General features: G+C 35.1%; 1 protein-coding gene across 7 annotated transcripts in view; it reads left to right on the forward strand.

Annotated features, from left to right (window-relative positions):
• LOC112056919 (probable nuclear hormone receptor HR3) overlaps nucleotides 1–17066 on the forward strand; it is a 153172-nt gene that overhangs the window by 67423 nt on the left and 68683 nt on the right. For 3 of the 7 annotated variants that reach the window (XM_052886998.1, XM_052886999.1, XM_052887000.1), the window contains exon 1: nucleotides 5728–5938. The exons of 3 other annotated variants lie outside the window; for them this stretch is intronic. Coding sequence is in view for 1 of the 4 variants with exons in the window: in XM_052887004.1 (XP_052742964.1) it covers nucleotides 3896–3926 (31 nt within the window). In the remaining 3 variants the exon portion in view is untranslated. Of the gene's footprint in view, nucleotides 1–3880; nucleotides 3927–5727; nucleotides 5939–17066 lie in introns of those variants that run through there. One more of the 7 variants, XM_052887004.1, reaches the window with a different exon arrangement.

A 17066-nucleotide genomic window follows, 5' to 3' on the forward strand; every position in this document is an offset into this window, starting at 1 on the left:
TTTGAAGGCAAAGCAAGGTACTTTTTGGTATTCGCAGCTGTAGTGAAAAACTTTGCATGCTAAAGCATTTTTCCTCTTAAAAACTTTTTCTTCTGTGTTATTCGATGATGTGACAAGATGTTATACCATTTCTTATGTAAGTTTAATACAAATATACCTATTTAAAGTAGACCCTTATATGTTTGAGGTAAAAGCATAAATAATATATTTACGTTTAAATTCACTGAAAAGTTGTAGCATTTTGACGCATCACACGAATCTAAGCAGACTTTGCTAGGTATTATAATACGAGTAATATTACAACGCCTATTCTGTAAATAAATAATAGCGCAAATCGGTCCGACAACAGCTATGAAATCGGCAATAAAATCGGCGTTGAAAAACGTATCTAAATCTGAGTCATCAAACAATATACATTGTACAAAACATAGAGATATATGAATATATACAATGTACGTATAATAATACATAACGATGTGTTTCCATTGAAGCGCGTACATAATAGCATATTACCGTAGGTCAGTTACGCAATGTATTATTAGTTTAGTGCGATAATAATATTAACAATGTTTTGTCCAGACTACTCACAAAGTAGTCATTTCGTAATAAAGGTTTTCCTGCAAAAATAATATCATCATCATCATATCAGCCGATGGACGTCCACTACAGGACATAGGCCTTTTGTAGGGACTTCCAAACATCACGATACTGAGCCACCTGCTTCCAGCGAATCCCTGAGACTCGCTTGATGTCGTCAGTCCACCTGGTGGGGGGTCGACCAACACTGCGCTTACTAGTGCCGTTACGTTAAAAATAATATACATTATTATTATTATTAAACAATATTACTTTTTATAGGGTTCCGTAGTCAACAAGGAACTTTTATTGTTTCGCTATGTCCGTCTGTCCGTCTATCCGCGGATTAGCTCAGATGGCATTAGAACTAAAAAGCTGTAATTTAGCGTACGTATGTAGGTTCCTACTTTAAGTGCGCCGACAAAATCGAAGACAAAAGACAAAGTAAATTCAAATCTTGAAAATATTTTTATTAGGGTACCTCCCCTACGCGTAAAGGGGATGATATTTTCTGTTATGTGGTCGGTGGATAGGTCTTTAACATAATTTTCCGATTTAGGGATTAGCACGGCTATTCTCTAATGATGTCTTGTCTTTGTCTCTAACTCGCAAGTGCGAGTTTCGAATTCACCGCTATCTTTCTCGTTCTAAGGTATCGTGTTAAACGGAGAGAGATAGACGTGAATTCGAAATTCAAATTGTTGAAGTGAATTTGAATTTAGTTTTTCGCAAATCTCGCGAAATGGATTTTGTTAGGATAAAGGTAAAGTTTCAGTAATCCGGCGTTAAAGAGTAACAGACATCCAAACAAACATCTATTACAAACTTTCGCGTTTATAATATTAGTAGGATTACAGAAAACCATTAACTGTGAAAAAGTTCAATAGCTTTCATATTAAAGGAGACCGACTCAGCGAATACAGATGTAATTATAGTAAAAGAGTCATATTGCCATAATCTTTGTATGTATATGTAGTGTCACCGAGTAACTAAACACCCTGTTACGCCCGTTAGTCATTCCAATTAACCTAAGAGATGCTGTGGATCGTTAAGAGCAATCTTCAAAAACATTTATGTATGTAATTGTCTATGCTAATAGGAACATCATGGCGGGTATAGTGACTCACAACTATATTAATGGGACTATCATGTAAACAGACATGCAAATAGAGGAGGCCCGCGACTTTGTCCGCTTGAAACCCTACCTATCCTACCCCTACCCTATCCCTATCTTAACCATGCTCTATCCCTACTCTAACTCTCGGTTCTCTACTCTAGGACTCGAACCTAGGAATGCATCATACGAGTATCATCTGAAGCAGCAAAATCTAACCACTGGACCAAACAGGAAGTTAAAATACCCTTCCAGGCTATAAGGATAATATTCTAGACGGTCATCATCATCATCATCAACCCTTATTCGGCTCAGTGCTGAGCTCAAGTCTCCTCTTAGAATGAGAGGGGTTAGGCTAATAGTCCACCACGCTGGCCCAATGCGGATTGGCAGACTTTACACACGCAGAGAATTAAGAAAATTCTCCGGTATGCAGGTTTCCTCACGATGTTTTTCCTTCACCGTTTGAGACACGTGATATTTAATTTCTTAAATGCACACAACTGAAAAGTTGGAGGTGCATGCCCCGGACTGAATTCGAACCCACACCCTCCGGAATCTAGGGCAGAGGTCATATCAACTGGGCTGTCACGGCTTTATCGTCACAAAATTTGGATTGATTAGTCAAGGACTAACTTGACATTAAAAAACAATATCAAATCAAACAATGCATTACAAGTTATTATACTTCATATTAATTATGACATTAGTTATGGACCTACCTGTACTTTGTTGTTCTTTAATAAATAATTATACATTAGGAACCATTACCTATTATAATCATGACTAGATGACTAGTTAGTAGATTAGAACATTTATAAGATTGCCTTTGTTTTATTTATAACATACACAGCAAAACATTAATAAACGAGTAGGTAAGTCATGAAAAATAATGCACCATAAAAAGGAAATAAAAAACATAAACCAAACCATAGTAAGTATCGTTCATTTAAATAAAAACCTGCAAGCTAACCCTTTTATCAATACTCCATTTTCATTCTGAGGTAAAATACCTAGATACCTGGCTGAAAATACATACCTACTATGTATTTATGTATGTATAAAATATTTAAATTATGTACGTATTTAAAAAATCGACATGAAATTTTAATTCATAAGGTATAATTAGGTATGTTACATTTCAAACGTAATTACGTCCTTTGATGGAAATTCTACGCATTAAGCTTAAAATATAGGTCAAAAATAATTTAGCCTCTTTCAAATTCAATCGACGTTAGAGTTAAAAAAAATTAAAACGTCATAGAGCAAAAGATTTTTTTTAAAGAGCGAGCCACAAGGCAAAGCATTTTCCCTTTTCAGCCGATTTTAAAAAGTACTACTCATTAAGGTATGAAACCCGCATTCCACAAAAGATTAGGCCGTGTGCATGTGTGCGGGGCACGTGAACATGGCGACCACGTGCGGATACGTTTGCGCTGGTGTGTGTGGACGCACACATGTGCCGCAGTGATGTAACGTCGAGTTGACGCCTAGGCAGACATTTTTTATGGCCTCTGACGCAACTTTTTTATAACCGTAGCGGTAAGGATCGCTTCATTTGTGCGCGCCCTTTCTCCGATTTTCTTTTTTTTTTCGCCGCTAAAAATATGTGTCGCCGCTTATTTCGAGCACTGTGTCACGACACCGCTATTTATAAACACGACTTGTGATATAGTTCGATATTGTTTTTGGTATACGTCAAGTGACACGTTATCTATCCATGCGTGTTCTCTATTTAAATAATTCATAAAGAACAGAGATATGGATATTTTTATAAATAATCTTTTTTATATAGACATATTCGTGTTCTTTTTTAATAATTATAATAAGTTAATAATAATTATATTGTCAATAAACTATTTTTATCATGTCTGTAAAAGTTTGATTTTTACCATGTTACTGATATTTTTTATCGAATAAAATAGTTCTCTATTTTTGTAATCAATTATTAAAAATGCAATATAAATAGGTGTTTTAGTCTACTATGTACCTAAAACGATGTTTATAGAAAATAATTAATAAAATTATTATTTAGGTAATTCGTTTTTCCATTCATCAGCATCTTGGGATAATACCTAAGTTCATGGAACCTACCACATTAGCTTAATTGGTATCAACTCGTATGCTGGTTCGGATTTTTTATATTTTATTCTTTGACTAATTTATGTTTTTCTTTTTACAGGTAAGGACATTTCAAAAACAAACATGACCAGTACAATGACATTGAAATCATTAGGTTTGTATTTATATATATGTATAAAACGTCAACTAAGAAATTAATTTAAAATTAAGTATTTAACATAATTATATATTTTTAAATTAATGACCTACATGTCACTAACAAAAAGCATCTAGAAATAATAATTTTTCATTATTTTTACGTATACAAGTTATTTAAAAAAATATCTCCGTAATAATATGACGTAGTGTGAACCGTGCCTTACGATGCACGTTCACCACATACAAAGAACTGCGTATAACTGTAACGCAAGGCTGCACACTAACGCAACAAGGACAGGTCAACGCACTCCGTTGCCTTGCACGAGCGAGACCGATGCATACAGTAGCACCTACGCGCGAGGAGAGTAAACATGCGTCACTCATTTCCATGGCGCTTATGCTATGTTGCATGTGGGTGAGCGAAATGACGATATACCGGTAGGAAGAGACAGCTATATAAATATTATGTCTGTTATTTCACTTCCTCTGCTGTGATGCAATAGCAATTTACAGTATAAGCATCTATTTTGAGACAAAGCTCAATTAATATTTTAGGCATTAGTAATTATTGTTGCATCCATGACAATTGAAAAAAAACATCTATTCTATTCTATAACATCATCTTTCTTTTATCGGTGAAAATCTTATTTGCCAAAATATGGATTCCAAGTTTTGGCGGGAAATAGAATATGAAAAATATATATTTTTTAATATTTGTAAATGTTGTGCAATAAGCGATTATTTTACGTTTCACATTCATAAAAAAACTCATATTCTTGGTAAGGTAATAATTTCCACAAACGTAGAGATGAAATTATGCAATTATTGAATATTGAAAACTACGCCATCTATCGATGGATAGCCAAACAAATCGTGTAAACTTTATCTCGTGGCCTCATTTTTGGGACAATTCTTGAAAGAGCGACTCATTAATACTGAATTCCCACTACGACTGCAATAAAACAATTATGCAGAATTTATCCTTTTATATTTAGCGGAAAATCGATAGAAAAAAAACACCGCACTACGCATGCCCTAGTTCCTTTTCCATGAAAATATCTTCTTTTGTGGACTACGTAGTGGAAAAAATAAGTAGGCCCAGCTACATGCCAAACCGCGTGTCATTGAACTCTCTCAAAAAGATGCCAGGTTGACTCATCCTCACGGGAATATGGACTTAAAAGCGTAGGGGAAAACGTCCAAAACTGTATCTATACACATTTTAAAAGAGAGACCATTTTGAAAAATACAGCACTGCACTTAAGCTCTTTCGTACATAGCTGCACGCACACTACTCAACGTTCACACTTTAAAGAATCAAAGACGCGAAGGTAGCTATGTACAAAGAAAGTACGTATGAGCTTTCCCTGTGTTGGGTTACACAACCTCGGGCCTCTCTTTCCAACGCGCACTTAAAATGCACCCCTCTCACTCCCCCGTACTGTTATGTAATAACGGTTGTTGTGATTTTGCCGTAACATTTTTCTCCGCGAACCGCTATGCCTGTTTCTATGCTAAGATTTTTCATCCGCAATTTAAGATAGCGCCCGGCACTCTCTGATTAAAATTTTAATTATCATCGCCGTTACATTGTAAAAGACCTATACACATTTTAATCACGACCTTTGCCGCTTTTTTGTAACAGCTGTCAAGTTGAAAACTTTAATTTTCTTTTGAATTGTTATAGTTTTTTTAGTGATAACTTTTTAGTTTAATGTCGTAAGGGTATAAATACACGCTTGTATTATACCTGTCAAAACGGTGCAGCGTCAATTATATGTGCGGGTACGTGTTCAAACATAACGTGTCTGCGTGTGAGAGAATGCGGCGGTGTGCCTCACGCCTGAATATTTCCTAGTTGTTCCCCCGATGGCCCGCTTGCAACATCTATGTGAGCGGGTCCTTACGGATTCGGCGCGTGTATTCGAAATTTAAAAAAAAAATATTGTTTGTGGCGTGCAGTGTTGTGTTTATTTTAGTGTTGTGGAAATTATACCGATATTTTTAAATATGGAATGAAGCTCGCAGGTTTGATTCACAATAAAGGTTTTACACAACTCGACTGGCCCGGCGTAGTGATGTAACGTTACGTTACGGATTACGGTTATATCTATTATTTTGTACTTAATCGTATTATATATGTAATGTGAAACTTTCTCAAAACTCCAAATATACTTAATTAAGTTTAATTATACTTTAATTAGCAGAGATGAGTTTCGTGCGAATTTTACGTGTTTTAATTAACGTTATGTTGCCGGATTGTTAACTGTTCTTATTTTAAAATGTTCAATTGCTTGGGATGCTTTCCGGTTGTTTTTTGTACTTACTACGTTTTGAATGTGGAATTGGCATTTCATAAGAATATGGTATTCATTTTTAATGACTTAATAAATTGAAACATATTTAACTTGCATACACTTTATAATTCGGAAATTTTAATTTATTATATGAATTTAAATATAATTCTACTGATTGATACATTAAAAATCTATAACAATCATAAATATGTATTAAAGTTCTATACGAATAAACTAAACCAAGATTAAAAAGTAGAAAAGTTTTTTGAATTATCATTATCTAGCCTAAATCGAAGAGAAACATCGACAAACTGTCATTTGGTATTTTCGCAAATACCGGTTAAATCTATTTAGCAAACACCACTCAGACACCAATAATGTAATTAACATATTTAACAAAAAATAACAATAATATTATATAGAAATAATTATTTAATTATCAATGCACATCTGTCTTCTACATTTAAGCATCTTTAGGAAACTATGAATACAATTAATCTAATTGCCGAGAATGATAAAAATAGCAATATTTTTTTTTTCCATATTACTGGCGTAAATTGTGGATTTCCACATAATTATCATCTTTTCATTCTATTAAGACGATAATGTTAAACTGTTTCCATCACCATTATCAGCTGATGGATGTCCACTGCTTTACTGGCCTCTTGCATGGACTTCCAAGCGTGTGCTTCTTATGCTTCAACGGTCTCAAGCCGTCAGCAACCAACGGCTCCCAGCAACCCGCTTGATGTCCTCGATCCGCCATTCCAGCACCTTGGGACCCCAACGTCCATCGGCTCTTCGAACTATGTGGCCTGCCCATTGCCATTTTAGCTTCGCGAGACGCTGACCTATGTCAGTGACTTCGAAAACTCTTTTACGAATAAATAATATTAAGTTAATACTTTAAATCTTGACGAGAGACTTTATAGCAACTCTGCCTTCGATTCGGAAGGCGTAGGTTCGAATCCGGTTCGGGGCGTGCAACTCCAACTTTTCAGTTTTGTGCATTTTAAGAAATTAAATATTACTTCTCTCTAACGGTGAAGGAAAAACATCGTGAGGAAACCTGCATACCTGAGAATTTTCTTGATTCTCTACGTGTGTGAAGTCTGCAAATCTTTTGGCCAGCGTGGAGGACTAAGGCCTAAACCATCTCATTCTGAGAGGAGACTCGTGCTCGATAGTGAGCCGAATATGGGTTGTTAATTATGATGATGATGAATTTAAATCACCTGCAGGCTAAATCACTAAGTGTGACATATATTAGATGACATATACGAAATTTAAATTCTATCTAACAAATGTTATCCAGTCCCTACTGACAACCATTCGTGGATATTATACAGTATGTAGATTACATTTCTCAGTTGATTTGATGTTAATTTTTATAGGTAGGATTTGATGTTAATATATATCAAATCAGTGAATAGTACCTACAGTTGGACTCGAGGCTTTACGTGCTCTCCGAGGCACAGATGTACACTACCAAATTACCCAATTTGAACTTGAAATATTTACTAAAATTTATTGTAAGAAAGAAAAGTTATTTCACAGCTCGACACAGGACTCGGATCCAAGACCTCGTGATAAAAAGCTACATAGGCTAACCACTGGGCCAACGAGGTACTCGTAGTTCCGCATAGTAACGCATTTATGTTTAATATTATCCAAGTATGTCAAAGGCAAAAGGAAGGGTTATGATTTTAGCAATCCATGCATGTCTGTATGTAAGTACGTTTCGCCTTTTTTACGATTTTGATGAAATAGGTCAATCGATTCGTTATTATATACCCCGGGTAACATAAAATACCTAAAAATTTTTGACTTAAATACCTAGTAGAAAGAATCAATTTCACCTTGTTATCTCAATTTTCATCGAATTTTTCTGGTACCGTAGTCGAGTAACAGGATTTTTTTTTATTTTCGTGTTTGGATTTTATAATACCTGATCAAAATTTTTAATGAGTAATGTTTTGACATCTAAAACAATTTTCTTTTAAGGTAAACTAAGTTAAAAATAAAATAAAGGATTAGCATTTTTTATACAAAATAAATCAGTTTCACAATTATTGTATGTTTCACAAATAGCTTTTATTCATTAAAATGGTATTTTTTATTTTTATACTTAAATAATATTGTATAAAAATTAAGATTTAAACTTTATTTTTTTCAAGAAAAAGTCTTAGACCTAGATAGTACTGTTTAAAGTTGACTTTACTTTGAAGAAATTTGAGGTTTAAATCCTAAACCATATTTATAAATATGGCCGTAGATTTTTAAAAAAAAATTAAAAAAAAATACTTTTTATTCACTTACACTTTATAGATAAAATGACGCGAATGCAAACAAAAAAAAAACATAGATAGAAGGGGACGGTATCTCGGTTTTCCTATAAAAGATAAGTGCAACACATAATATTATCTCTTAAAACACATAACATAAGCGCCATTTTGCTTTAATGACGTACAATATCTATAGAACACACTGTTTAAATTGATTTCGAAATGTAGTATGGAGGCAAGTACTTAGAATGTCACAACTTCTGTGAACGTTACGTAGTTTATATTTAACTTGTAGACGACACGCAGTTTTACCCGCGTGGTTCCCGTTGCCCGTAGGAATACGGGTATAAAATATAGCCTATGTCATTCACAAATAACGTGGCTTACTAGTGGTAAATTAATTTTCAAATCGGTCCAGAGATAACTCTCTAGAAAACCTACAAACTTCAGCTCTCAATAATGTTATCCTAACCTTAAAATGTTAAAAAACCGCTTGTCATACAAAGATGAAATTTGGCAGGGAGGTAGTTTAAAGTTAGTGGATATCCGCTAAGAACGGATTTTTCGATAGGGTCGTATTAAAGAGGCCTAAAGGCTCTCGCAAGTTTCTATGAAAGTCTTCAATTTCTTATGCTACAAACTTCAAATTTGGCAGGGAGGTGTTCTATAATTGGTAGACGTCTGTTGCAAACGATTTTTGCGACAGGGCCGGATTAGAGTAGTTTACATGCTTTCGCAAGTTTGTATGATAGTCCTTAATTTATAAATACTGCCAGAATAATTGTAAAGATAATGCGATTCAAGTATTTTTAATGTGTAAATAAGTATAGGTATGTATAATATTATGGGGTTATATAGGTAAATAAAGTTTACACCGATTATTACGCGGACGAGGTCGCGGGCGTCCGCTAGTTATGCATAATCAGAAACAAAAAATAATTTTGTGAAAATCAATGATAATAATTATTGTAGAGCTATTCTAATTGCTGTCAAATAGTACAAATACATTTGATATTTATTACATTGCGGAAAGCGCAGTGTTGGTCGAACCCCCACTAGGTGGATCAAAGACATCAAGCGGGTTGCAGGGAGCCGCTGGATGTTGGAGGCTCGACCGTTTTGTTTGGAAGTCCATGCAAGAGGCCTATGTCCATCAGACGTCCATCGGCTGATAATGATTATGATGATGATTTCATTTCATGATCAGCCAGAGCCATACGTCATTTTCGTTCATACTTAAATCGCTTCCGTATTTTTTTTTTAAACTAGCTTCATGTCGCTGGATGATTGTTATTGTTAGAAAAATATTAAAAAATATTTCACGTCACAAAAATCATGAAGAATATGACATTTTACGAGTACATTAAAATCTCTTGAAAACGTTTAAGAATAGCAATTCAACAATCCGAAAACACAATGCAATAGTGTTGTACGGGTTACCGAAAAATGGACGATATCAAGTTGCGAGGGGAAACTGGATAGTAATCTGTCCCTTTCCAGCATGTAACAATATAATGGGCGCGACAGAGAAGGAGATAGTTTATTGTAAATATCATAAAAGATGGCCTATTTTCGCCACGTGTTGTGAAAAGTCTAGTAATTTCCTTTAGGCTTGGGGACTGTTTAATGAAAGAGGGTAGTATTTTTTTTATTATTTTGCAATTCCACGGCTCGGTTATTGTGAACTAGCTTTGACCGGTTGCTTTACGCGCTTAATCACTCCGCGAAAGTCTTTTGTTCAGGATTTAATGCTTGGATATAGCAAAATGGCGGACTGGAATTTATTTATTTCTCACGCTATAATTTCGCTACTGTAATTTCGTGATAGCCCAGTGGATATGACCTCTACCTCCGATTCCGAAGGATGTGGGTTTGAATCCGGTCTAAGGCATGCACCTCCAAATTTACAATTGTGTACATTTAAAAAAATTAAATACCTATCACGTGTCTCAAACGGCGAAGGAAAACGTCGTGAGGAAACCTGCATACCAGAGAAATTTCTTAATTCTCTGCGTGTGTGAAGTCTGCCAATGGGCAAGTGTGGTGGACTATTGGCCTAATCCCTCTCAATCTGAGAAGAGACTCGAGCTCAGCAGTGAGCCGAATATGGGTTGATAACGAAGACTTTCAAGCATTCACTTGTAATGAGCATTGAACTGGGGGAACGTTCTTTAAAGAAACTTCACACATACATAAGCGTTTTGTCTGTAATCTTACCAGTACATCCAAAGCAAATCGGACTTAGACTTAGATTTTATTTATCCCTGTGCTAACAAAACAAGCAATAAATAAATATTTAGCGAATGTCCCAGAGATTTAGCGAACAGAAAGTCATTTTCAAAATAATAATATTTTTATTCATTTAAGTGCTCAGACCAATTATAGAAGGACCTGTATCGCACTCATAGTCACGAACAAAATTGTCTGTCATTTTCTGAGGAAAACGAGCTTAGATTTAGTATATATCTTATACTAAACTAGAAGTTTTTGCCCGTTTTTTACACCATTCAATTACACAGAAAGGTATTTTTACGGAGCTCTTTAACCGACGAACACTATTACAACTATTTCACATCGATACTATAAAGACAGTTTTTATAATCGCATTAGATCGTTGATCATATACTTTGACAGAAAAGTAACGTCAAGCGAGGCAGGTCCTATACAATAATTGGTCTGAGTTTAAGTGCTAATTTTCAGCGCCATCTAGTATCGATAAGTAGCAACTGAGCCAAAAAGTTTATATAGGTCACAAGATGTTCTACATTTTGGGCTAGTAGGTCTCTATTGGCCCTAATCTGACCCCAGCGGCCTTGCGGGCCAAGTTCACCGTTATTTGGAGGTCGGGCCGATTTCGCGGACTATGACCTAGATTGTTTTTGCGTGCATTCGCAATGTTATTGTTTAATTGGTTCACCTTATTCGTTCATTTTATAAACATTTAATATTTAAACTGCCCCAGTGATCGAGTGGTTATGTAGATTCAGTCCTAGGTTCGAATCCATCATCATCATCATCATTATATCAGCGATGAACGTCCACTACAGGATATGGGCATTTTGATGTGTCTTCCAATCACCACGATCCTTAGCCGCCTGCGTCCAATGACTCTGCGTTTCAATTGATGTCATCAGTCCATCTGCAGTGGCGTGCATAAGGTTGTCGATCGGGGTATGCACTAGTAATAAAAATTAACCAAACTGGGTAAATTTGTCATCATCATCTTCATCATATCAGCCGATGGACTGCAGGACATGGGCCTTTTGTAGGGACTTCCAAACATAACGATACTGAGCAACCTGCATCCAGCGAATCCCTGCAACTCGCTTGATGTCGTCAGTCCACCGGGTGGGCATAGATCGGCCCTTCGCCCGATGTGTAACTCTGAGCTTTCTTATGACGTATGAAGTCTCGAATCTATCATACTAAGCTTTTCGTTTTTGTTTTTTTTTTCATTTCAGTACAATTTCTCATCGCAGAGTTAACAACTTGGTTGTCTTTAAAGGCCTATGCCTCGTAGAGCACGATAGGCCATTGGTTCCGATCATTATCATTACATTTGATAGTGATACTTGTCATTTAACTGGCTTAGATGAAGTCATAATGAAGTCATAAAAAACCCAATTTATAAAACCAAATTGACAAACGTTTCACAATTTTAAATTTCGTATACAAATCACGTTTTGTACAGTCGGCAACAGATATTAACATCTATGTTTCCTGAGATGATCTCTTGAACGATAGTTATAGTTACAAGAGGTCTGGTCCTATAAAACTATACCACTTACCAGCGGCGAAGAGTCCAACAAGCCGATTCCCACCGGGTTACCGTTTCCGTACAAATCCATAGGTACATATTCATTACTGTAATGATTATGAGGTATATATTTGAAACCGTATTACGCGGTATGAATTTCCTTTTCATTGGGTTACCTATGATAAAATTCCAGCCTTCGCCACTGCCACTACATTTATTACTGTAGCACTTGTATTAAAATGTACTACTCAGTTTCGTTGAATAAATTACTGATAATGACAAGGATCAAGGGTTACCATAATATAAGAGTAAACTATTAACAACCCACCTCGGTGCTGAGAATTTTTACTGAAAAATTCTAGAAATAATGAAAAGCTTGTACGTGACACCTGACATAGCTCGTAGTCGCGAAGCTGAAGTGACAATAAGCAGGTTACACAATTCAAAGAGCCCGTTGACGTTGTGGTCTCAAGGTGCTGGAATGTCACCGTAGAGGGAAAAGCAGTGTTAGGTTATTCGACCCCCCCACAAGGTGGACCAAGGAAGCCTCAATAGCTCAACGGTAAGAGCGGTCAGACTCATCACCGAGGGGTGGTGCTTCGATCCCCACCCCGTTGGTCTATTTTGTCTTTGCCAACTAGTTGGAGGGGAATGGGAATATTGGTCATATTATAAAAAAATGGCAAACTTCTTTGGCCCATTTTTTAGTCTTGCTTCTTATTAGATGTCCAGTCCATTTCCATTTTACTTTTCTAATTTGGTTTTTAATAACTATAATCTTAGTTTGTTTTCTAATTTTTGTTAATCGAACTTTATCTTTTAATTTTATGTTAAGTATACTCCTTTCCATTCTGTATTAACCACAGATATAAGAGCTAACTAGATTTATAAAGTGTCAATTCTTTGTATTGAAACCAGCGAATCCAGGGTCGTGGCCTAAATGGCTGTTTAATATTTAGTGAAAAATCAAATATGTCACCCTTACTTTAGAGAAATGGTGGTTAATATTTAGTGAAACATGTCACCCTTACTTTAGAGTTGAATATTATTTATTTCTTTAGTCACAGAACAAAACAAGACTGCTAATACATGTGCGGACACGCTTGCGATGTTCCGCACACCCGGGTGTACGCGGGCCACGCCCTTTGCTACTTCTATTGCTAAAAGCGTCAGCTTTTAGCGTTGTCTGTTCTGTGGTATTCACAAACTTCGCTAGCTACACTACTAGCTACTAAATGATACATGACTTGGCTGGTTTAGCAGATATAAATACGTGTCACTGTACAACGCACCGCCATTGCTGTGTGTCGTGTATTGCGCAAGGAGCCGCCACATGTTACACAGGCGCGCTTTCACACACCACTGTAACAACACTGTTACATTGTTGCTATTATCTGTCTTATAAATCTATATTTAAAAAAAAAACTTGTAGTAGTTGAGCTGGAAATATTACCGCCTTTACACACAGAACTTAAATCACTTTTAACCTGTTTCTTGTATATTTTTTATCATCATTTTTGAATGATTTTAGTCAGTTTTAGCCTAATTTTTAAACCCATGACCGCCTTGATTGTTTTATGTCTCAAATCAGAATAGGGATTATGCATGTGATTCGAATTAAGGACTCGTATTATTTTTATTTCATATTGGTATATGTATTAATATTCAAAATAATATTTTTTTTATTCACTCAGTTTATATAATAACAGATTTTGATTGTTAAAAAGTGTGTAAATTCTCCGTAAAAATCCATCCATCCGATAGAAGATTACATCGACTCTTCCTATTCACACTATGTGGCCCGCCCATTGCCACTTCAGCATCGCGACTAGTTAAACTATGTCGTAGACTCTGCCGATTTCCTCATGATAAAATAAGTTTTGAATAAAAATAATAATTAATAATTCTAAAACAACCCTCTCGGACAAATCAACGCGCCTTTATTAATATTTTAATCTTAATCCTTTAACACTTTCGCTGCGGCATTGATTTTTCTGTACTTTCCTCTGGTGTGGTACGAGGTCCATCGACCTCGTAATTCTTGAACACGCTAGACGTACAAGGTCAATTGACCTCGTACCGCAACGAACATGTTAAAAGAATACCTATTTCATAAATCAAAGAAAATATATAAAAAACCGTACTTATGATAATACGGTGTGATAGGCGCCCCAGAATATAAAAACCACAGCTTAAAGACGGAATTTACAAAGATATGAAGAGTCCTTTATACATATTCGAGAGTCCTCGACCTTGAGAGCCCGTAGGGCGCTTACAAAGGAGGATTGAAATGAAACGTCGCTTAATGCTTCCCTTTACATGTTGTTCTATAAATATTATAAGACTGTAGAAACAGAAATCTAGTAGAATAATCTATACTAATATTTTAAAAGAGGTAAAATTTATATATCTCCAGAACTGATTTTGAAAATTCTTTTACCATTATAAAGCCACGTTATTTGTGAATGTCATAAGCTATATATTACATCTTCGTGTTCTCACGGGAAAGGGAACTACTCGTAAAGCCGCGGTGCGTCGGCTAGTATCAAATAGTGTTGAAAGATCTTTTATATTACATTTAAAAGAAAATGTAATATAAAAGATAAATTTTGAAATCCTATTTCGCACCGTTCGTTAGTCGGTTTTTAGACGTTTGGTTAGTCTGCGAGTAGTGAAAAATTCGCATTAAAATCTGTTTAGAAGTAGTAGTATTCTAATTTAATAGGATTTTTTTAAGTTTATTTCAATGTGCATTTTGTAAGAAAAAAGAATTACTTCTTTAATTCTTTAATATGAAAATTTAAGCAATAATAAAAAAAAACAAATTACATAACATTATAAGAAATATATATTTCATTTATTATTAATTACGTTTTACAATATTGCTTTGACTGATAAACGTTACGAAGTTTTTTTTTAACTAACACACGACAGGAATCAGCGCCATCTAGCGGCAAGTAGCTGTATCAATGCAAAATGAAAACATAATCAGTAAATAAAATTCCTAAACACATATTTTTTACATTAATAAGAATTTAGGAATACTTGAACAAAATAAATAAAAATTAAATACTATTTAAATAGACGCAGACTAACAATATTTCACATTGAAAAGTTGTTTGAAATAAATTAAAACAGCAAGCCATTTTTGTTCTACAGAATACCTATTTCGCACAAAAAATTCCTATGCACTTCAGAGTAAAATTGTTAATTATTTGAAAATGAATTTTATTTAGTGCTGCAACTTGCTAACAGATGTCGCGCGGCGAGTCTTCTACCGCATTATGTCATTTAGAAAAAAAAAATTGTTTCAGCCTAGGTAATCGGTCACTGACTTGTAATGTTTTTCCTACATTATCCGATAAATGTATGTATCTGCAAATTATCTTTAATCGTCTGGATGTATATTTTTATGATATTTCCTGTCTGGGGCAATCACATGTCAGACTAGTACAATAGATAATATTGACATGATTGGATATTATTTTAAAATAACACGTTTATGTTTACAATAAAGGTTGCCTGTGTATCGGGGCGTGCGCTCAGGAACTGTTCGATCTTGTGCCACCTTTGCCGTTCTACCACAGGACAGATAGGCATCGTAGAGATTCGCACCGTTACATACAAAATAAAAAAAAATACCATAAATATGTTAATTTTCTTGGGCAGGGAACCTTCGTGGGCATATAGCGTAATAAAAAAAAGTTTTATCAAAATCACCTTAATCATTTTGATACGTAGAGCGGGCAAACATACAATAGTTATTTTTTTTATTTATACAGTTCTCTGGTTTGTTTATCAAAAAACTGTTGCCTAGCAACCAATCACCTACAAGCAGATGATAATTTAATTACATATGTTTATGCATTGTTGATGCTACTTCAGTTCATATACACAACTATTAAATTGTACAATCAAATGAAAACCGTCATAATTATAATAGAACATAAAAATAAGCCTCAATAGTTCCGTCGTACTCAACACCGAAATGTCATGGGTTTGATTCCCGTCGTTTAGACTATTGTCTTACGCAATCCTAACACAGTCATCACGATAAACTGGCCAGGAAAGGGAATAACAAAAAAAAAAAAATGAAAAAAAATTACCAAAATTATCAGACTTAGGCCACTTTGGTTTAGGATATTTTGCTTTTTTCCGCAAAACAATTACAAATCTATGACGAAACTCCACACAGATACAAACACTTTCATATTTTTAAGACTGGTAAGTTACGCGGACAAATTAGCAGGTAACTGATAGTAATATTATAATCTCCCCCAAATAAAGGTTGATAACCTTAATTTTGACCTTTTTAAGCGTATCTCGCTGAATCACCGCTTTATCTGTCTATCTAGATCTAAAACCAGACGAGACGAGATGACCTAGATATTAGACTTTGAACGATAAGGCGCTAATACCTAACTAGGGCCTAAATATGCGTGACTTTCAAATGCGAACAAAAGGCACGCATATTAATTAGTAAAATAAAATTTGACAGATATTTTTTTGAAAATTCATTTTATATTTTGAAAGGAGTTAGTTAGGGATGCACCCTTATACACACTAATACATTCTGCTGTGTAATCTAATATTCACACTAATACTCATAACTACTAATATTATAAAATTTGTAGTTTTATATAATGATTTATTTATTTTGCTATCATCCGCGAAAAGTCGACGAACCCACGCGACAACGTCACCCAGGTCCGACAAAATACTCTCTACGTACGTTTCACCCCGAAACCGCACTCTCGAAAGACTCTAAAGACTCTACAACGTGCAATTGCACGTTGTAGAGTCTTTAGAGTCAACAT

The sequence above is a fragment of the Bicyclus anynana genome, chromosome 18 (genome assembly GCF_947172395.1).
Source record: "Bicyclus anynana chromosome 18, ilBicAnyn1.1, whole genome shotgun sequence".
Lineage (NCBI taxonomy): Eukaryota > Metazoa > Arthropoda > Insecta > Lepidoptera > Nymphalidae > Bicyclus > Bicyclus anynana.